Consider the following 23,880-nt stretch of genomic DNA (forward strand, 5'->3'; position numbering starts at 1 on the left):
TGTTATACTCAACTAATGAATCATCGAACCTTACATCGGAGACCAGGGATGTACTGTATGGTGACTAACATAATATAATAAAAAAACATTAAAAAGAAAAAAAGAAAAAAAAAAGAAAAATGGGTGCATCCTAAGGAACTACGTGTCACATCTGACGTCCGCCCCCACAAAAAGTCTGTGAACAACATGCCGAGCAGTGATTAGGGGCCCTCGAGGAAATAACCAGGGCCAAGCACGGCAGCGCTGGGCAAACCCAAGGCTAAAGGCTTCCGCGGTGAAGCTCTCAGAAGGGTGATGAACAAGTGTGTGTCCATCACTGCTTACAAAGAGGCCCACAACGACCCAGACCACAGATGTTTTCATGCATGAACCCCAGCAGAGGAAAAAATCAAATGTCAGCTGTGCTGAAATAGCCAAGTCACCCCGACAGTCTCAAAATCTGTCGCCCCCTCTTTTTGTGGCTATTCCATAGGATCAAAGTGCGAGCGACGTCTGGTAGATCCCCTTCCAAAAAACCGGCTTAAATTAAAAGAGCAATTATCGCTAGAAAATGACAAAATCACAGTCCGAGTGTGTGCCTTCCATGAAATGGAATTAATCAGAATTCTACGTGGTGTAGATGATGCTTGCTAGTGTGCCTCAAAGCCCAGGTATTCGCGAGCGCAGCGGAAAGGAGCAATTCTGGATAGTTCAGAAATACCAATCACTTCAATTATAACATAACCGCAAAACACAGAAGGCATTTCAGTTTTATGAGACAGAAAGTCTTCCTTGCTTACAGGGGAATTTTCAAAATATAAAAATCATATTATGTTATATTGAGTTTCTTAGACCCATTTTTTTTTCTTTCTTTCTTTTTTCTTTTTTTTTTACTGTGAGAGCAGTAATCTTTGTGTATGGTTTGCAACCAAATGGCAGTGGAGAGACAGGCGCATTCATGCCATGGTGGGATCACATTCCGGTCACAAAGCTTCTGTGAGCACTGCTGTCATGTGCTCTATGCTGCTGTTGTGAACATTTCTTGCCATTCTTAGATATAACAATCAGAAAAACTTTATGAATAGGACAAATAGCCTTGTTCTCAGCTCAAATAGAGAGGGGAAAATCCTAACTCATTCTTCAGCTGGGAAATAAAAAGTGCTGTTATCTTAATAAAAGATAAAAGGGCCTGACTTTTCGAACAGCTCTTACCCAACGGTCTGTGGCTCCCTCTGGATAACGGATATAATCACCTACATCTCCCTGTCCTTCCCTGAGTGGCGGGCCGATCCCGGCGAACTGGCCTATTTTCAGTGCTGTCCTATCCTCCAGGCCTTATTAGCTTTAAAATCCTTTCTACTTTTCTTTCCTTCTTTACTTCCTTTCTTCCTTTCCTTCCACCCAAACCTCCTACTTCTTTTTTAAAAAATGTGTATGCTATATTTCTTCCTCAAAACAAAAAACAAATTCAAGTTGGCTATAAAAGGAACATGTGTACACAGAGGTTAATAAAATAGACAGTGAAGACCTAAAAAGAAGAGAACAGAGATGTCAACAAGCTGCTAGAAGAATTAGACAATGCCAATGGGCAACTGAGCTTTTCCATTTGGTTTTTATTTTTGTTTTGTTTTTTCTAGTGCATAGGATAGAAATACCAATCTCTGCTGAGATATGAAATGTGCCTAAGTGAATTTAAACAACTATTCAAAAGTACATTGAACTCTGGCATCATTTTGCTTGTTCAATTTTTACAAGCAAAAAGACAGCAATTCTAATATATTCCCAGCTGTCTTTATACTTTCCTTAATTGTTGGGAACTCTAGTAAGCAGTATATAAAAAAATCTGCCAATCAGGTAAGAATGGGAAAGATTATAAAACCCTGGAACCGGCATTGTAGACGCATGTACTGGCCAGTACAAACCAAAAGAGGGAACTGGCCCAGAGAGACAGCACCTGCAGAATCTCTCACAAACGCTGGCATCATGTCTGACCCACACCAGGTGTGAATCCAGGCTCCACATCTCAGCTCTGCCCTAAGCCTTAGGGACCTCAGTTGGAAAATGAAACTGATACTCCTTCTCTGGATCTGAAAGGGTTAATGTTTTGAAATCAAGTGTATCTGGATTTGAAGAGTGGTTCTATCGTTTAGTAGCTTCATGGTCGGAGACTTAGTTTTCTGATGCACCACGTACTTCATGAAGTTTCTTTCTCTTTTTTCTTTAAGACTAAATAACATATATCAAGTTCTCAACACGGTGTTGGCACATTGCTGGTGTTCAGTACAGGTGAGCTCTCTTGTCTCCTTCCTGTTTATAAGAACCAAACAAGAGGAAAACATCCAGCATGGTACCTGGAGGGAACCGATTAATGTCAATGCATTATAATTATTTTTCACTGTTACTGGCAATATAGCCACAGAGAGGGAATATGAAAGCAGCCAGAAGCCCAAGAAGAAAAGGCTTCTGTTAACAGGAAAATGGCCTCTGGGTGGCTGAAACCATAGCAGACATACTGGGAGTACTGACTCCTGTTACAGTAATGAAAACTTGTATTTATGGACTTTATGAAGACTTTTCAGTATAGTGCGGGTTTTGAGTTTTAATTGTGTAGAGAAACTGCACAGTGACGTTAGTCAAATGGTAAGAGCAGTCTCTTGTTCCATTATGAAGTATACCATTTAAATGCAAATACAAAACATATATACATACATATACATACATAGATACATAAATGGATAAAGCAGTATGGTTAGATACCAAGTTAAAGGAGACCGCTGGTCTCAATGCGCTGGATGTGACTGGGCTTTAATTACTTTGAATGGGAGGCGTCCTGGAGCAAACATCTGCAGACTTGCGCACTTTCTGCCTTGGTAGAGCACTCCCGAGGGTCAGTGGTCACCAAGTGAGAGGTTCTTGAGGATATTAAGTGCACAAGATACAATAATTTTTTAAAATGCGGATGCTAATGGAAGATGTGTAGAAAGGAATTACTGCTCTCTTGTGAGGAGAAGCTAATAACACACTGAAACAAATACACAAAGGAAACCGTATTTCCTGCTCATCTCACATGAAAATAATTAGAGCGGCAGAGTATTCCTCATGTATGTAACTAGGAAGCTTGGCGCAGTAGCAGAGACATGGCTTGGGAGCAGGTGCCCAAAGATATGAGGAATTTATTCATGTTTTCCTTAAGTCTTATTTGTAACAGAAAGTGCACATTTGAAAGGTGTATGCTTAGGTAATACTATTATCTTGAACTAGATCAAACTAATCCATGTTCTTAAAGGTGTTATGTGATGGCTCTGGTCTATGATGTCTTGCATGTTACCACCAGAATGTTAAACAATGTCTTAGACACCCAGAATGTTTTCCTATAATGAATGGTTCACTAGCATTAGAACAATAAATAATAAAGGAGTCACTTTATTTCTTTCATATTGACATGATAGCTTACAGAATGGACAATAAAATGTGTGTTTTTATAAGCTTTTTTTTTTTTACACAAGGCTCTTGATTATTCGCAAGAGTGTTCTAAATGCTTCTATCATCCTGCCACCCAAGCAAGATTGTTGTTTGAAACAATATGAAGAGCACACAGAAAAGGTTTCTTTTTACTTTGACTGTAATAGATACACATTGGAATATGCAGAAAATAGCTCTAACAAAGGGTATGCCCAGGATGCAAGAGCTAAATATAACACCAAGTCTATGAAAATCATTTACGTTAGTCCAAAAGACACAGCGTAAAGGATCATCTGGGCAGGTGGACCCATGCTCCTCTCATGGTCGCCAACCATTTAAGGAAAAGCAGCATCTAAGCCTGAAATAATTGTGTCAAAAGGAGAAGACACACAGGCTATAGACTGGAGACCAAGGTTCTATTTCTTTGAACAGGTTTTTGTGTGATTTAGACATTCATGTTTTTGTCAGTTGACTTTCCAATTGCGAAATGAGTATGTCTGCATGACTACTTCATGATATTGTTATCAAATACTATCAAATCAAATCAAATAATCTATTTAAAATGATTTGGAACAGCATGAAATACTTTGCAGGTATAAAACATTATCAAGGATAATGGAGACATTCTATACTTTCTCACTTCTGATAGATCCTCATGTTCCTTGGGCTGATTTCTCTAGCAAGCCAACCCAAACCATGGGATACAAAGGCTATTTATAACAAAGTTTTATTATATTCATTAACAGAATTTTTATCATTTTATCTGGAGGACTCATGGGGGGTTGGGAGATGGATGACAGACTCTAATGGTGCACATAACGAGTTGATTTAATTAGTTCAGTGACAAGATATTCAACCCAGTTGAATGATGTACAAGCAAAACATCTGGTTGATTTGTCTGAATCTCAATTTTCCAGATATTTTTACAATAGATAATACTCCAAGAGGAAGAAATTTTGCAACTATTCAGCTGAAGTTTTTATTCTGGATAAATCCATATTCATTCTTAATCTTATTCTTCTATCTGCACTTTAAATCATTTCTTCCACACTGGGTGTGGTTTAGATAAAGAAACATACATTTTAAATTTCTTTCTCTTTACTTTTCCCCAACTATTTAGGAGAACACAAACTTAGTATCAGGTCAATGGATTCTCATTAGTAAAAATCAGGGAGTATTGAGAACTGTTGGATCTTGATCCTTCGGTCAGTGACTAGAGAAGATGTGTGTCCTCTGCCACTATGTATGCAAATTGAGCAACAAATTGAGTAGTAACAAATGTAAATAATTCATGGTAAAGAAAAGCAACTGGGAGCTGAATTGTGGAGCGAAGTCTTCATAGAATAGTTTGTGTTTGAAGGCTAGTATAAAAATCACATGCATTTTAAAGAATTCAATTTAGCTAAATGTGCTTGAAAATGTTAGAGTTTTAAAAGAATCTGGCCTATTTAAAAATAAAATCAAGATTTGGGCACACTTGAATGCTGACTCATTTAAGCTTCCCAAAACACTGTATTAAAAGCATTTTGCTGATGAAGAAAAAAAGAGAGAGAGAGAGAGAGAAATTAACTAAGTTGCCCAATGCCCATAGCCAGTAAGTGCCTGAATCAAGATTCGAGCTCAAGCACATCTGCGAAGCCCATGGCTCAACTCCAACGTCAAGATGCCTGTCAAGGAATACTGGGATCTCAAGAAGCATGGGTGAACAGAAAGAAAGAGAAAGGTGAAGCAAGCAGGGTACCAGAGAGCACAGACATACTTAATGCTCTTTAAGTATCCTGGAGTTATAGCGAGGCTCATTTCAAATCCTAACCACTCATTAGAATGAGGCTCTCAAGGTACTCCGTGCTTTGGTCAGCATCACTCCAAGAGCTTGGCAATGGTAACTCTTCCAGCGAGTGGCAGCAAGGGTCACAAACGAGCAGGGTGATGTCAAGAAGTTATTAATGTCTGTAAGTCATTTCGTAAAGGGTGCCAACCTTCACCGAATCTTTGCCTTTTGACAAATTGTCCCAAAATATCGGGGCGCCTGGGTGGCACAGCGGTTAAGTGTCTGCCTTCGGCTCAGGGTGTGATCCCGGCGTTATGGGATCGAGCCCCACATCAGGCTCCTCTGCTATGAGCCTGCTTCTTCCTCTCCCACTCCCCCTGCTTGTGTTCCCTCTCTCACTGGCTGTCTCTATCTCTCTGTCGAATAAATAAATAAAATCTTTAAAAAAAAATTGTCCCAAAATATCATCCATCATTAATGACATGATATTAGACACAAAGCATATTTACTAATAAATGATGAATAGGTTCTGGAGGATAAATTTTGTAAACTCAAGTGGAAAGCTAATAACACATATCATAGAAAGGAAGATCTGAAAGGCAGAAGAAATACAGATGTGGAAGACTTTTGCAGTAACCGCCCAAATTTGTTCACCTATCCTCTTGGACAGTCCTTAGGGAAGGACACTGGTTCTGCACTTGGCCGTGGTACTTGCCTTGGCAGAGTGCAAGCTTGTGTTGTGGTTGGAAGCCTGAAAACCACTATAGTAAGATACCAGTGCTAGCAGGCTGGAGGCTGGGAGAATGAGATGCAAAGGACCAAATATGCCCCAATCCTAGATCATCCACCCAACCACTTGGCTGCGATCCAGAAGAAAGCCCAGCAGAAATCAACCAAGCGAACTTCCAGAATTATGAGCTAATAAATAAAATAGCTGTTATTTTAAGCCACCAACTTTACACAGCAAAAGCTAATTGACGTGCTAGAATACCATTTCAAGCAATGAGAAAAACAAGCAAAAGGTATTATTACAGCCTTGTTTCCCAAATAGAGACCCAGTAATCCAGAAGGAGCATACTGCAAAGACTGTGTGCTGTGTGGTAGGCTCAGGCAGGAAGATTTTGGGCATCCTGAAAGAAACGCACGCCTTGGAATGGTGGGAGAGCAGCAGAATATTCTTGTGCAACTGAGAGTAAAATAGAAAAACACCATAGGTCCTTGGGAAGCATCGTACACTTTCCCAGTGTGAAGAAGAGTCAGTTGGTGTGCCCCCAGACTGAGCTTGGTTGAAGCAAAGATTGTAAACAGACAGGAAGAGGCCCTGTCAATGGGAACAAGAAATAACACAGAAGCAGTGGAGTGGGCCACCAACGGAAGACACTGGTGGTGGACGTCGCACTTCTCAATGGGTGCCAGTGAGCACAGAGATGCACCAAGGGCCCAATTCCTCCTCTCACTCTCCTGCCCCATCCAACAGATGGCGTGCATCGGTTTTCCTTTCTGTGAAATCAAAGTACCACTATATTGTATCGGCTAAGCTCTCACTCGGAGACTAAAGCAATGCACTCTGCGCTTTGTATTTTCATACATATTCTATGTTCTCAGTAACAGGCTTGAAAGGTGTTAATACCATTATTAGCTCCTTACACTACAGCAACATAAGCAATGTCTATCACAATTAAATCATCATCAATAAGAAGAAACCACGCAAATGGAAACCCGCATTCAGCATTAAAAATTAGGGAAGGGTGCCAAAACACATGCCCCCTAAGTCTAACACTACACTATATAATGGACCAGACTGCAAAACTGTCCTAAGAAAGCACCACAGTACTAAGTAGAGAAGACTATGGAAGATGACTAATGAACCCGCAAGTCTGCAGTGGGAAGGTCAGAACATAGAGGAGAAGGAAGCACATCGCTGTGGATGCTGTTCCCTGGAGTCACTGAACAGCAGCTTCTCTCCACCACGTGGGAAGCACACACTACAGAGATCTGGCCTGACCCCAGGGGCAGGTAGCCGGCAACTTACAAAGCAGAGCACAGGGTGAAGGTGTGGCCCATGGAAAGGGTCCATCACGGTCAGAGACAGTATGGCACCGTGAAGAGGTCCTGAGGCTGGGACCGCTCCCAGCTCCACTCCTTCTCTACACGCAGTCTAATGAAAAAGGAGAGCTGACGTACTAATGCAAATTAATGTCACCAGCACTGCCACTCCTGCTGCGAAGAAGGGAAACTATGGCATCGAGTCATCGAAGACAAGCCATCCACCCTGTCAATACTCAAACATCAGTCCTATGAGGAATCCTTTATGCTTAAGGAGAATAAATGGGAAAACAATTCATAAAACAAACCACAAACATTTCTAAGACGTATAGTGGCAACGAAGTAAACTTAACGCCCGTCTCTTCTGTGTGCAAGCGGAACAGCCAAAGTGAATGACAGTGATGTGACGAGAGAAGCGATGGAAGGACTCACAAGACAACAGGCTGCGGCTAGAAGGGGGCATGCCAAAGGGCACGTGGAAATACAGAACTGGGCAGAATGAAGAAAACGCACCATGCAAGAGATTTATTCTCCATTAATAGCAATAAAGAGCTGAATTGCCGGCGGGGGAAATCAGAATGAATGCCATAATGTGCAAAGTTAACAAGTTTACCTAGAAGGAGAAGGAAGGGAAAGAGCTACGAGAAGAGCGAAAAAGAAGAAAGTGATCAATGATAATTGGGTGTAAGGTGGAAAAAACATACAAGTAAATGTTATTTCAAAAGAATAAACCAGAATAAATAAACAGGAAAGTGATTAGACATAACGACAAAAATGAATACAAAACCAAGTATGATTGTTCGTGTTTTCTGAGCAATTATTAAGTGTAGTAATAAATGCTTGATTACTGTTTTTTCAGTAGTAGCTGCTTCAGATACATGAATTCTTTAATTTTCAGGGAAGCACTAAGTGGTGGGCATCATTATTATATGCATGTTAGACATGAAGAAAGGAAATCAAAATAATATAACAGGAAATATTTTTTCAACTTAAGTAAACCCGAATCACCAGACTTCAATGATTTAGCAGATCATACAAATACACCAACCAACCAACCAACCCCTAGCAATTGTGTACTTATTTTTTAAAAAGATTTTATTTATTAATTTGACAGAGAGAGAGAAAGCAGCAGAGGGAGAGGGAGAAGCAGACTCCCCGCTGAGCAGGGAGCCCGATGCGGGACTCAATCCCAGCACCCTGGGATCATGACCTGAGCCGAAGACAGACACGTAACAGACTGAGCCACCCAGTCCCCCTTTATGTTTTGAATTTCAAAGATAGGGAAGATATCACAGAGATCAAGGCAGAGGAAAACACACACATATGCATATAGATATATACATATATATGAAAAATTATATATACAAATTTCATATATATGAAAAATTAGTTTCAGATTTTTGCCATAGTGAATGCAGAAAAGCAATGAATTAATATCCACAGTGTTTTAAAGAAAAAAGTTTATCTCACCTACATTATATCTGGCTAAGTTGTCAATATACACACAGGCAACAAAAGTTAATGTCAGATTCACAGAGGCTCAGGAATTGAACAAATACATATAATCCCAAGAAACTACTGGAAGAAGTATTCCAGCTTTACAGTAAATTAGTTAAAATACTAACAAAAATAAATTTAGTAAAGTAGTGATATAGAAAATTAGCAAACAATATTCATATGCACAAATAACCAGTTAGTAGATACAAGTGCGGAGAAGAACCTACCTATAATAGTAACACAAAATAAAATAACTAGGAAAATGCTTAATATGAAACATGCAAAACCTATATGAAGAAACTTTAAAACACTCCCGAAAGAACCCACAAAGCAAACGTAAACAAATGAAAAGACACAGCATGTTCTTGGATAGAGAAGACTGAAGTCTGCAGTTGGTCTGGGAAGACAGAAGGAGCAGGTCTGGGAGGGGATGAATGAGGACTTGGTCATGCTGAGACTGGCCCCCTGAGAGAGGCCACATATGTGTCAGAGAGACTAGTATGGAAGACCATGGAGAGGTCAGTGTGAAAGCTGTGAATTTGCAAGTCTTCCACATATGCCGCTGAGCAACAGCGCGTATATGGAGAAAAGAAAAGTACCGAGGACAGAAACTTGGACATTCCAACATTTATAGATTCACTAGAAGTGGAGACCTGTTGCAGAAGACTGTACAGGTAGTGACAAGGAACAAAAGCCATGAGCGTGACACCCTAGAAGCCAAAGACAACAAGTCAATCAGGGAGGGGACTTCCTCCTGTATGCGTCTAGCCCATTGTAAGAATTCAGAAAATATGTGTTAAATGAATAAAAGTATGAAGAAATCAATGAAGAAATAAGTTCCTTCTAGAAAAAATATCAATTGTGAAAACAGACCCAAGAGGTAGATGAAAACAAAACCTTTAGATGAATCCTTCATGTATACTGTATGGATATGTCTGTATGTAAACATAACAAAAACAATCCTAATTTCTAATTAAAAGTTTAAATACAGCTTTATTTAAAAAGAATAATACGACATGGCCACTTGTCTAATAGTACCAAAATCTCTAGTAAAATATCAGCCAAATGTGCACTGAATTACTACAATAGAAATGGAAAGGTATTAAGTATTCATTAACAAAATATTGAACACTAAGTGTACAAATAATGTGGACTCATTGGTCTTGCAAAGACCCTGAAGACCATGCAACCCTCTCCCCCTGTCCCCAGATGGGCCACCAGAACCTGCTCCTATCACTAGGCATTGGTGTCTTCTTCCAACTTGTCACAGAACCCTCTTTCAACAAATGACTGACATCTGGAACTTCCAGCGATCCCTAGAGGTCTTCAAACAACCACTTGGCAAGCAGGTAGAAGCCTGGCATGAGGCTTATTTTATTCTTTTTTATTTTAAAATTTCCAAGAAAATGTATAGGGTTAAAATAATATATTCAGTTACTATAATAACTATTAATCTCTTTCGATGGGCAGTTCCAGAACGCTAGGACTAATTTCATCTGTGCAGTCATCAGAGTTACTTCCATGATGTCAGCTATATTCTTGAGCACACTGAATCAGAATCATGCTGCCAGATTGACGCACTTCTGTGTGCAGATCTGTTATAGCTTTAGAACAGTCATCGATGCTTTCTGCTCTTCTTAAAATCTAGCCTTTTACTCTTCAGAGATTGAACTAGTTCATTCAAACCAACCAACCAGCCAACCAACCAACCAACCAACCACTAGTTTTTCAGCCAGACACAAATATGACTAAAGAACGTGTCTGTTCTTTCCTGGATATGGTCAATTTTATCTTTCCATATACCTTCTAACGAAGCTTTACAACTTCCTTAAAGTGTTGAGCAAGCAAATAAGGTCAGTTTTTCATACACGTTATAGCAAAAATGATATCTCCTGTGTAAACTATAAATAATGACTGTGTCTTACTAGCTTATCATGTACCTTTTCCCTGCTTCCCAGACTATTACTAAAGTACACTTTGGGTCTTAACCCCCAAGAAATACTCTTGAATCCACTTCACCCTTGGAGCAACAGTATTTTTTGTAAAGCGGTAGTTTCCTGTTTGTCAATGACTACGCTAATCTGTGGTGGGTTGTTTTGTTGTTGTTGTTGGTGGTGGTGGTTGTTTTCAGCACTGGGGGTTTTTGTCTGGTGCTACAATTTGTAAAGTGAGCCTGAGTTGAGATTAGAATGTAAACTTGGTAAGACTGTGACTCCTTGTCCCAGGAATCATCTCCTCTTTCCACTTGGTAACAATATGATGCTTCACCTGTACTTGTCTGAACCCTTTTAACCTGCTGGGATAGTCTAGCAGCTCACGCACCAGACGCGCAGGGGCTGTGTGCAGGCATTGATGTGCTGAATTACATCTCCATGTTCTGATGACCTGGCTTTATAGTTAGCTCAGAAGGAGGAAAAAGAAAACCTCTGCCTTTCGATGTACGGTTACTTCTAAATCATTCTAAGGTGGTAACCACCAGAGGCAAGAGCAGAAGCCACGCTGGATTCTCTTCTCATTGAAGCGACAGTGTGTTGTGTGGTTGGTGTACTGTTCTCCTTCCCCGCCATGTCATTCTCAGTCACTTATGTCATACCAATTTTTATAAGCTTTTTGCTTGTGTGGTTTCTTAGCATCTTCTCTAAACAAAATACATCTTATTTTCACCTCAGGGATGTAAATTGTTTGCTGAGTGTGAAAGCTCTTACATGACGTTTTTGTAAAGTCATGAAGCGCCCTCCATATGTATTAATTTGTTCTAGGCCACGTACAACGTGGGCTGGAAGAAGCTGTTCCCAATCTCTGGGAATTAGCTCAGTGCTGCAGAGCAGACATAATGTCCACCACAGCAAATGGCTCCATGACTTAAATAAGAGCATTAAAAAAATCATGGAGGTATCATGATCAAAAAAATAAAAATTACAAATAACATTGTTTTCAAACCTCATGCAAGAATAGAGTTAAGGAAAATCATAAACAAATGAAATTTTATCTTAATGGTTTTATGAAGGGAAATTTCATTACTTTATAATCACTTGCTGTATATTATATCTACAATTATTTATGAACACATATATACTTTACCCATTGTACAGTCATCAATCGCCTGAATCAAGTTTTATGAAATGGAACATTAAATATGTGAAAAATTGTTAAAACTTACTAAATAAATTTTAGTTAAATTATGTTGACTACCATAAAATTTGTATAAATATGAAAAGCATAGTTTAAATGTAATTATAATCTTTTAGATTTGCTTGCTTGCCATATTAGCCCTAAGAAAAACATATGTCTTAAAACCACAAAGAAAATAATTCTATCAATGGGAAAATGATTTATTTACCTGGATCTTCTATAGTTAAGTTCTTTATTAACCATTGAACAATGTCTGACCCTAGAAAAAGAAAAAAGAAAAACACAAATATTTGTGAACATTTGTTTATACATGTTAACTTTAAGAACTCTCAACTTCTGGCACTCACATGACTAGGAATGTTTGTTTCATGTTTTGGCATATATCTCTTTTTTGTTAAAGTATAGTTGACACGCAATGTTACACTTGTTTCAGGTGTACAAAATAGTGACTCAGGAGGTCCACATGTCATGGGGGGCTCACCACAAGTGTAGCTACCCTCTGTCCCCAAATAACACGATTATAACACCACTGACCATATTCCCAATGCTATAACTTTCATCCCTATGACTTCTCAACTGGGTAACTGGAGGTCTGTATCTTCCACTCCCTTCACCCATTTTGCCATTCCCCTCTCTGCTCTCCCCTCTGGCAACTGCCACTTTGTTCTCTGGATGTATTTCTCTGAGTCTGTTTCTGCTTTGTTTTGTTTTGAAGATTCCACATATTAGTGAAGTCATACGGCATCTGTCTTCCTTGGTCGGACTTACATCACTTAGTGTCATCCCCCCATGGAGGTCCCTCCATGTTGCAAATGTCAAGATTCGCCCAGGTGAAAACTAGTAAATTATTTAATATGAAATATTTGAACACAAAGGTTTACTATACCTGCAGTAGACAAAATGATTCACTCATTTGTTCACTGAATTAATGCTTATTGCGTGCCCACTGTGTTTGAAGCACAATTCTTTGCACGGCATAACCGATACTTTCTAAGATGGTCCTTTTAGCTACTCTCAAGCCAACCCAAATTTCTTGTTAGCTTTTGAAAACTCCTATGTGTTTCAAGTCTCCATGTCTTTATAGTACTATTCTCTTTGACCAAAATGTCTTACCACTATTTTCAAAACACTCAAGATTCATTTACACACTAGAACTTTCCTTGACCCTCACCTCCATCCACGGAGTCTACAGCAACCTCCACTGAAAGTGAACTGGTGTCTGTGTAATCTTGTATCGTAGTACAGATCACACAGTGTTGCAATTGTTTACCTGAATGAAGCCCTCAAGTAAGGACCTTGAAGTGGGGTACCATATTCATCTTTCTACATTTGGAACAAAGCAAGTGTTTGATAATGTGTGATGAATAAAAAACATGAGTAAATACAGGTTTTCACTTCATACAGAATAAATGAAGGAGGGTCTGCAGAAAATGAAATGTTTGAGCTAGATTTTGATATATGAAAAAGACAAAACTTAGTTACTCAAGGCCTATGTTCAAAGTTAAAAAGGGGGCAATAGGCAAGAAAAACTATTTACTGCATTCTTTCTACACACTACATGCTGGGAATAACAGGAATGTGATGCTTAAAAGTATTCACGGTGTATTCAGCAGATCTTGAATTCCAGGTGAAAGAATTTAGATTCTTTTTCTGTAAGTCGGGCAGAGAAAGGGAGACATGGTATGTTCTGCAGTGTTTTGTTTCAAACAGAATGACCTCAGTTTCAGACGGGAGAGGGTGGGGGAATGGGATAGGCTGGTGATGGGTAGTAAGGAGGGCACGTATTGCATGGTGCACTGGGTGTTATACGCAACTAATGAATTATCAAACTTTACATCAAAAACCAGGGATGTACTGTATGGTGACTAACATAATGTAATAAAAAAACATTAAAAATAAATAAATAAATAAAGACAAGGGAAAAAATCATTAACACAATACAATAAAAAATTATATGCTTGGAAAAAAAAAAAGAATGACCTTATCAAAACAAGTTCAAGGAATTCAATTGGCAATACACATGGAGGGCCTTGGGCTGGTCAGACAGAAAGCAGGGCTGCCAGTCCTTCTACTGGTTGAGAGCCGGGACTGAAAGGAAAAGTACTGAACTTGTTCAGTGTACAAGCGAATTAAAGCAAAATTAGAGGCTTGCTTCAGGACTTTGTGACTAATTAGGTATGGGGGTGGCCAGTGGGAGAACAGTACAAGAACTCAAGGTTTCCTGTGCAGTGGCATCGGGGATGAAAAGAACAGTGAAAATATGGGCAGAAACGGGACATTCAGGAAGAGGACTTGATTTACCTGAAATGGTTAAACAGTTCTTGCTGCTTCATGCAAAATAGGTCAAAACTATCTTCAGAATAAACTTGGGGGCACCTGGCTGGCTTAGTCAGTAGAGCATGCAACTCTTGATCTCGGGGTGGTGAGTTTGAACCCCATGTTGGGTGTAGGGATTACTTTTAAAAATCTTTAAAAATAAAAGTAAAAAAATAAAATATGTATGCATTTTTTAAATGACTTCATGTGTTGAATCCCTTGTATGCTTTTATAACTGTTACTTTTACAACTGCCATTGATTTTAATATATGTAAGAAGATGGATTCACCTCGACCCTAACGCAGCTCTGAGGGAGGGAAGGGGGGGACCACTCACAAGAACACAAGTATTTCGCAGTGTTTTGTTGAGACTTATAACCTAACTTATCTGGACGCATTGTCATCCCTTCAAAAAAGAGAAGGGGGACTCAGTTTTTCTGTGTGCATTGATACTTGCCCAGTGTAGAATTCCAGGTACCCAAATCTTATGCACTATTTCCAGGTACCTTGCTCATTTTCCACATTTGAGCATCGACTTGGGGAACATATGTGAGCAGCCACTGGAAATTTTCCATTCTTTTGAAGAGAGCCAAACATTGGTTCCAAGACTATAATTTTCTCTTAGTGTGAAAAATGATTTAAAAATGCTTTTAGGGGAGGTTTTTTTTTTTTAAGTTTTCTTCTTCTTATTTTTTTTTTTCTCCTGAGCAGAAAGAAATACAAAGAAGCTTAATTTGAAACTACATTTAACTCAGGAAATAGGAAACTTTTTTTCCTAGCCTAGATTTGAGTATTTCTGTTACGATCATATTCTCAGTTCAGCTCTGAAAAGGATGATTGGACCGCTTGTCAGTATCACTTGGGAGATGCTATTACAGTGATTTTATTGTTGTGTGGTCACCCCAATATACTTACGGTTTTAAGTTAGAAGATTATGAATTACTTTATTGTTAAATGTGCACCCAAATCCACCGTATTCACCTATTGTACATGTACAACAGCAAGACCCTAACTCCCAGAGACAGGTAGAGACAGGGAGAAAAAAATTTCACATCTTGATGGAACCAGAAGACAGAGAGAGAAATGTGCTATCATAGGCACATTGAGAATTACAATTCAAATTTAAAAGGGTGCATTAGGGTCAGGAGGGGTGTAGGAAAGAAAGGCGCATTTCTAGCAACATCTCAGCCTTTGTTTAATGAATAGATAAACAGATTTGTGTAAATGTACACATCCGTCTTTATTCTGGGGGTGTAGCAGTAAAATAGAGAATTTTTTGTTTTCTTTTTTGCTTATTGGTGTTTTTTTCTTTTCTTTAAAAAAAAATTGCAAAAGAGCTCCTGACTAGCTACAATGTGAAACTTGTTGAGAGCTGCAATAACATCTTAACCCCCGAGAAATAAAAGAAACACCTGTATGACTACAGCTACTGGGAACTTGAGCCCTGAGCAGTGTCTATACTCTTGCTTTGAATTCTTAGAAATTACTCTGGTAGTCCTCACAGTTACAAAATTATGTGTTCCCTCTCCTTAGCAGAAGAAGTAGAGGTTTTATTTATTTATTTATTTTTAAGATTTTATTTATTTATTTGACAGAGAGAAACAGCCAGCGAGAGAGGGAACACAAGCAGGGGGAGTGGGAGAGGAAGAAGCAGGCTCCTAGCAGAGGAGCCTGATGTGGGGCTCGATCCCAGGACCCTGGGATCACGCCCTGAGCCGAAGGCAGACGTTTAACCGCTGTGCCACCCAGGCGCCCCAAGAAGTAGAGGTTTTATTATCGTGCAACCCCAGTAATCTATGATTTGAAAAATGAAAACAAGCAACACAAACAAGCGTGAGAGTTCTTCACACACTGCTCATAGTTGCCTGCATGCCATCTTGTTTCTTACTTCAGTGACTTTGTGGATGCTGTTTCTCTTTCTCGGATGCGGATGTCCCCATCTCTTTTTCCTTCAGCCAATTACAACTCAGTCCATAAAATTCAGGTCACAAATTAACGACTGCAGCAAGCCTCCTCCACCCACCCCACCTGCAGGAGGGTCTCATTCATCTTTGGATCCCAAACACCCAGACTAGTGCCTGACATGTAAACGCTGATCACTAAATGTTAAAAGAATGAATGAATCGCCGGCAAGGTTCCCTCTCCAGATCATTCTCTAAAAAAATTTACGAAAGGATGGTATCCATCCTACAAAGAATATTTGGCCAGCATATGATTTTCAGCTACTATAATCACCTTTTGCAGTGATAATTTTCCCATTTCAATGCTATCACTTTACCACTCCACCCATAATGAACGCAAAGCAATAGAAGATGTTAAGACATTGGCATTATTTCCTCACCCATGTCATGGACCCGAGCGGAAACGGGCTTCCCCAAGCCTGCTGTGCTGCAGAGAGACAAGGCCTGCACCGGGCCCCGTCTTGTACCTGCATCACTTCCACCGTAGCCACGTTCCCTGTACTGACCAGGACACACCCTGAGCTACAAGCACCAGCTTCAGTCATCCAGACCCCAAACCTGAGCCCGCGGCTCACAAGGAGGAAAATATTGTGGAACTCTGGTGCATAAGCAACCAAAATGTGACACTTTAGATTTGTGTCTTCTACAAAAACAATCTCTTTTGTAAGTTCTGCTAAAGCCATTAATGAAAACTTAAGCTCTTGATCAGTGGAAGAGGCCCAAATATTCCTGAGGCAAAGACATTGACCTTTTTAATATTTCTCTTGCAGGAAAATAAATGGGCTTTTAGCTTGGGGGTAGAGCTCCTGGGTCATTTTTTTCAAGCAGTTATTTAATTAAGATCATGACAATTTATCTGGATTTTTAAACTTTGTTGTGTAAGTTCCATGAATCATAAAAAGATTTCTTCGGACACAAAGCAGGGATTTTGCGCCTCTTATAAAGCCTACGGAGCTGTAAAGAAAAAGGCAGCAGAGGCTCAGTTGTTAAGCATCTGCCTTTGGCTCAGGTCATGACCCCAGACCCTGGGATCGGGTCCCTGGGACGGAGTCCCTGGGATCGAGTGCTGGGCTCCCTGCTCAGTGGGGAGGGTGCTTCTCCCTCTGCCTGCCGCTCCCCCTGCTTGTGCGCACGCTCTCGCTCTCTCAAGAAAGGCAGAAGAAACGGCAACGCAGCAAAGATGACAGTAATCGGAGGGTACAAGAATACTGAGACGACCCTGAGGACTGTTGCCCACTTTCCCCCAGAACTCGAGATGGTTACTGATCAAGCAGAGCACCTATTTTTCAGACCGTGCTCCGAGCAACACCGCTTGACTCGTGTATGAGATGCTATGAGTACACGTGGGGATGCAGTACAATTAGAAAGAGGAAGGGGAAGTGGTGGTTCCTCGATGTGGCCTTTATTGAGATAAAGAACATCGTGAACAATCAAGAGAAGGGTGAGTTTGCAATGTTTCCTCAGAATCAGGATATGGGATCCCTTTAAAGAACATTTTAAAAATTTTACTGTATTTTTCTGGTTTTACAATTCTTTAGACTCACAAAAAATGAAATAAGTAATAAAAGTGTTAAATGTGCAAATGTAACTATAAATTTTGAGTTAGCGAATACATTGGAACTTACCAACAATAAATGAAACAATTGAGTGGTTGATTGATTAATCAGTTAATCAATTCTATGTGCTAGCTGCTAGGCATGAAGAAGAGATTTGAGACCATTCATGTTCTGAAAACATAATCCCTTTAAAACCAGACACGGGCCATGTCTAGTTGTCTAATTGTGTCTTTGAGACATATGAGATGAAGAAAACATGTACTGATTGATAAATAAAAATTTCCTTTAGTGCAATCTATAGCTGCAATAGGAAGGAAGAATAAACTAACATTCACTGAGTTTTTCTTGCAAAATAGGGTACTTCACATAAGTTTCCATTAAAATCTCTGCTTCAGCTTCTAATAGTAAACGTTCAGAAATGCAACAAATGAAAATGTCCAGAACCAAAATGGGAATGAACCATCCAAAGTGCATATTTAAATATGTCTCTCCTAATGAAAAGTTTGCAATGGTGCCTGGATAGAGCCCAAGGACTTGCACGGCAAGGTCCTTCGTGGTTAACTTCCTTTCTGCCTCGCGCCTCAGATCGCATCCTTCCCTCTCCTGGAGTTTATAACTTAAAAAGCATCAACCTGAGCTTCTTTAACCACACATAGCACGATGCTTTGTACTCTGTGCTGTGACAGACACTGTACATTCTGGTTGGATAACTTCTTCCATTTAAGACACAGCCCGAGCACCCTTCCTCCTGGAAGCTGTCTCACTTATTACCTCCCTCATCTCCTGCTGTGCCCCTTCCTCGCCTGGGATCTCATAGCTCCATATCCACTCTTCCACTACAACTTAACCATGTTGAACAGAGAGAATCGAGACACGTATCACTAGATTATGAAATCCTCAAGGACCTGAGCACAGTACCCGGTACGGTCTCAAGAACGACGAGTCAGGATTTGAATGGAATTTCTCAAAGACCAAACTCAGAATATAGTGTTTCTTAACACTTTGGAATCTTCCTGCATTTTGAGCTAGTTATTGGGAATCTTTAGCTGTCATTGCTACACAAAGAAGCTTTACATTTTCAATGCTACAAGACTAAGAATCATTTGGATTAATCCATCGTATCTTTGCATTAAGAAGGGCTTGTAAAATAATGAGACTTCTAATAAATCATTGTTAAATAAAATTTAAAATGTAAATTTGAACAGTACCTTTTTGACTAGAAAGTCTCCATTTTGAAAAATAAGAATGGCGCTACATAAATTAATAGGTGTGTCCTGCTCTAGACGATATTTATATTTAAGCACTTACACTTTGCCACATTTGGTCAATGAAGTTAAAATAGTCAGAGCTGAAAAGTAATTACATTTCCCACTGCCCACAACTACATTTTGGCACTTCCATATGTTAATTAAACTTTTTAAAAACAGACTTTATTTTCTAGACAAGTTTTAGGTTCACATGATATTGAGTAGAAGGGCAGAAATTTCCCATAGGCGTCCTGCCCTCACACACGCACAGCCCTTCCCAGTACCAGCAGCCCAGTCCTACATCTGTTACAGTTGACGAGCCTGCAGTGACACATCATCTCCACCCAGAGTCCCCAGTTTAAATTACGGTTCACTCTCAGTGTTCTACATTCCATGGGTTTGGACAAACTTACACTGGCATGTACCCACCATACTGTATCGTGCACAGTAGTTTCACCGCCCTGAAAACCCTCCATCCACCAATTCATCTCACCGTGTCCTCCAACCTCTCAACTACTGATCTCTTTATTGTCTCCATAGTTTTGCCTTTTTCAGAATGTTATATAATTGGAATCATACAGTACGTAGTCTTTCCAGATTGACTTCTACACTTAGGAATATGCATTTAAATTTCTTTCCTGTCTTTTCATGGCTTGATAGCTCATTTCTTTCTTAGCACTGAATATTATCACATTGCTTGAGGGTGCCAAGAAACACAATGGGGAAAGAACAGTCTCTTCAATGCTTAGAAAACTAGATAGTCACATGCAAAAGAATGAAATTAGACCCCTATATTACACCATACACGAATATCAACTCAAAATGGATTAAAGATTTGAATATCAGACCTGAAACCATAAAAATCCTGGAAGAAAATGTAGGGAGAAACTTCCTTGACACTGGCCTTGGCAATAATTTTCTGGGCGTGATAGCAAAAGCTTAGGCAACAAAAGCAAAAATAAGTAAGTGGAAATATATCAAACCGAAAGGCATCTGAACAACGGAGCAAAGGGTGAACAAAATGAACACAACCTATTTATTGGGAGGAAATGTTTACAAACTTTATATCTCATAGGGGTTAGTATCCAAAATATATCAGACTCCTACATCTCAACAGAAACAAACAAACAAAGAACAACTTCAGTAAAATATGGGCAAAGGACCAGAATAGACAATTTTCTAAAGAAGACAAACAAATGGTCAGCAAGTATAAGCAAAGGTTCTTGCTGAGAGTGGGGCTCTCTGCTCAGCGGGGAGTCTGCTTCTCCCTCTCCTTCTGTGCACACTCTCTCTCTCTCTCAAATAAATAAATAAATAAATAAATAAAGCCTTTAAAAAATAAGAAGAAAAGAAAGCTTCTCAATCATCAGGGAAATGCAAATCAAAACCGTAATGAGATTATCACCTCACAACTATTACGATGGCTATTATAAAGTGAATAAATAAAATACGAGTCTTTGCAAGGATGTGGAGAAAATGGAACCCTTGTACACCATTGATGGTAATGTAAGTTGGTATAGACAACAGGGAAAACATCATGGAGATTCATCAAAAAATTTAAAAATAAAACTACCACATGATCTAGCAATCCCCTTTCTGGGTATATACCCAGAGGAAATAAAATCAGTACTGCAAAGAGATATTTTCACTCCCATGTTTACTGCAGCATCATTCACAACAGCCAAACCATGGAAACAACCTAAGTGTTTACTAATGGATGAGTAAAGAAAAGGTACGATAGCATTCAGCCTTAAAAAAAAAAAAAAAAGAAGGGAATCCTCCTATATGCAATGACGCAGGTGAAAATGGAGAACATTATGATAAGTGAAATATGCCAGACACAAAAAAGACAAATAGCGCATGACTTCACTTACATCTGGAACCTAAAAAAGCTGAACTCAGAAAAGCAGAGAACAGGATAGTAGCTGTTGGGACGAGAGGGCGGGAGGTGTGAGAATGGAAACATATTGGCCAAAGGGCACAAAGTTTCAGTTATACGCTAGGAATCAATTCTGGAGAGCTAGTGTCTAGCACGGTGACTAGCTTTAACAGTACTGTGTTGCATACTTGAAATTTGCTACAAGAGTATATCTTCAGTGTTCTCACAACATATAATGGTAAGGATGTGAGGGGATAGATACGTCAATTACTTGATTGTAATAATCATTTCACAATGTATATACGTGCCTAAAGATCACATTGTACACCTTAAATATATACAATTTTTATTTGTCAGTTATACCTCAATAAAGCTTAAGCGGAAGAATAAATACAAGAACAGGGCAGAGAAGTCCCTAACCTTCTTTCTGTCCTGTGAGGATACAAAAAGTGAGCAGTCTGTAGCCTGGAAGAGGGCTCTTCCCAGAACCCAACCACGCTGGCACACTGATGTCGGACTTCCAGTCTCCAGAACTGTAAAAAAATAAATTTCTGCTGTTATAAGCTATCCAGGTTATGGTGACTAAGCCCGAGCTAAGTAAACTGAAGGACAAGTTCCAGGTTTTGGCAACTAGGAATAAAGCTGCTGTAAACACCGTGTGCGGGTTTTGTGTGGATGTAAGTTTACAATTCCTTTGAGTAACAACAACAGAATGCAATTGCATGATTGTCGGGTAAGAGCACGTTCACCTTTGTAAGAGATCACCAGCCCATCTTCCAACGTGGCTGGACCATTTTGCATTCCCACCAGCAATGAATGAGCCTTCCTATTGCTCCTCAACTCGCCAGCATTCCGTATTATCACTGTTCGGACTTCGGCTGTTCTCACAGGTGTAGAGTGGTATCTTGTTTTAATTTACATTTTGTGATGACATATGATGTGGAACATCCTTTCATATGCTTATTTGCCACTTGCGTATCTTCCTTGGTGAAGTATCTGTTATGGTCTTTGGCTCATTTTTTAATCAGGTTGTTTGTTTCCTTACTGTTGAGTTTTAAGTGTTCTTTGTACATTTTGGATAACAGTCCTTTATCAGATGTGTCTTTTGCTACTATTTTCTTCTAGGATATGGCTTATCTTCTCGTTCTCTTGACATTGTCTTTCACAGAACAGGAGTCTTTAATTTTGATAATGTCCCGCTTATCAATAATATCTTTAATGGATCATGGCTTTGGTGTTGTATCTCAAAAGTCCTTGCCACCCCAAAGGTCATTTAGGTTTTCTCCTATGTTATCTTCTAGAATTTTTATAGTTTTGTGTTTTGCTTTTAAGTTCTGTGATCCATTTTGAGTTAACTTTTCTGAAGGGTGTAAGGTCTGTGTCTAGATTTATAATAATAATAATATTATAATAATTATTATTATTTTTCAAGTGGATATCCAGTTGTCCCAGCACTATTTGTTAAAAGGACTATCTTTGTTACATTATATTGTCTTTGCTCCTTTGTCAAGGATCAGTTGACTATATTTACATGGATCTATTTCTGGGATCTCTGTTCTGTTCCGTTGATCTATTTGTCTATTCTTTCACCGATACCACACTGCCTTGATTACTGCACCTTTATAGTAAGTCTTGAAGTCAGTCCTCCAAATTTGTTCTCCTCTTTCAAAGTTATGTCGGCTATTTTGGATCTTTTACCTCTCCGTATAAGTTTTAGAACCAATTTGTTTATAACCATGAAATAACTTGCTGGGGTGTTAACTGGGATTCCATTGACTCTATAGATCCAGTTGGGAACAACTGATACCCCAGCACTATTAATCTTCCTATCCATGAATGTGGAATCTCCCTTCATTTATTTAGCTCTTTCTTGATTTCTTCCATCAGAGTTTTAGTTCTCCTCATGCAGATATTCTACACATACTTTTTAGATTTATACCTAAGTTTGTCTTAATTTAAATTTCTCGATAATTATAGATTCATACACAGCAGTAGGAAGTAATACGGAGAGATCCCATGTATACGTTACACAATTTCCACCAAAAGATAACATTTTGCAAAACTATAGTACAGAATCACAACCAGGAAACTGGCACTGATACAGTGAGGATACAGAACATCTCCATCACTCTAAGGGTCCCTCGTGATGCTCTCTTACAGTCACACTCAATTATTCTTGACCCCTGGCAACCAGGAATCTATTTCCCTTTCTACAATCTTGTCATTTTAAGAGTATTATTAAATGGAGTCACAGTACGCAATCTTTTGACACTGACTTTGTTTTTCACTTACTCAGCATGTCACTGGAGATTCACCCAAGTTGTTGCACGTATCAATAGTGCATTCCTCTTTATTGCTGAGTATTACACTGCGGTAGGAGCGTACCAGAGTTTGTTTAATTCTTCACCTGCAGAAGGGCTTATTTGTCAGTTTGGGTTATTATGGATAAAGATGCAGAAGCTATAAACATTTCTGGGCAGATTTTTGTATGAATATAAGTTTTTTTATTTCTCTGGGATAAATGCCTGCAACAGCAATTGCTGGGTCATATATTTTTTTCTTTTTAAGAAATGGACAATTTTCCATAGTGTCTATTTTCCACAGCCATTCTGACAAGTTATGGGGCAATAGCTCACGGTCTTTTTAATCTGCACCTTCTTGATGGTTAATGATGTCGGCATGTTTTCATAAGCTTATCTGATGTATGTATATCCTTTTTGGTGAAATGTCTCTTGATGTCTTTGGCTTATTTTCTAATTGGATTGTTTGGTTTTTTAACAGTTGATTTTTTCAGAGTTTTTTACATATTCTAGATACTAGAATCTTGGAGATGTGGCTTGCAAATATTTCCTTTCATTCTGAAGCTTGCCTTTCACTCTTTTACTATTTTTTACTTTTTAAATTTTTAAAAAGATTTCTTTATTTATTTTAGACAGGGGAGGAGAGGGGCAGAGGGAGAGAATCCTGAAACAGATGCCCGCTGAGCACAGAGCCTACCATGGGGCTCCATCCCCTGACCCATGAAACCATGACCT

General features: G+C 39.2%; 1 protein-coding gene across 3 annotated transcripts in view; it reads right to left on the reverse strand.

Annotated features, from left to right (window-relative positions):
- The window catches only part of RGS7 (regulator of G protein signaling 7), a 580,289-nt gene that overhangs the window by 129,208 nt on the left and 427,201 nt on the right, over positions 1-23,880 (reverse strand). For all 3 annotated transcript variants that reach the window (XM_057315141.1, XM_057315142.1, XM_057315143.1), the window contains one exon: positions 12,096-12,146. In XM_057315141.1, the coding sequence (XP_057171124.1) occupies positions 12,096-12,146 (51 nt within the window). The remainder of the gene's footprint in view (positions 1-12,095; positions 12,147-23,880) is intronic.

This window comes from Ursus arctos, unplaced genomic scaffold (genome assembly GCF_023065955.2).
Source record: "Ursus arctos isolate Adak ecotype North America unplaced genomic scaffold, UrsArc2.0 scaffold_2, whole genome shotgun sequence".
Classification (NCBI taxonomy): Eukaryota; Metazoa; Chordata; class Mammalia; order Carnivora; family Ursidae; genus Ursus; species Ursus arctos.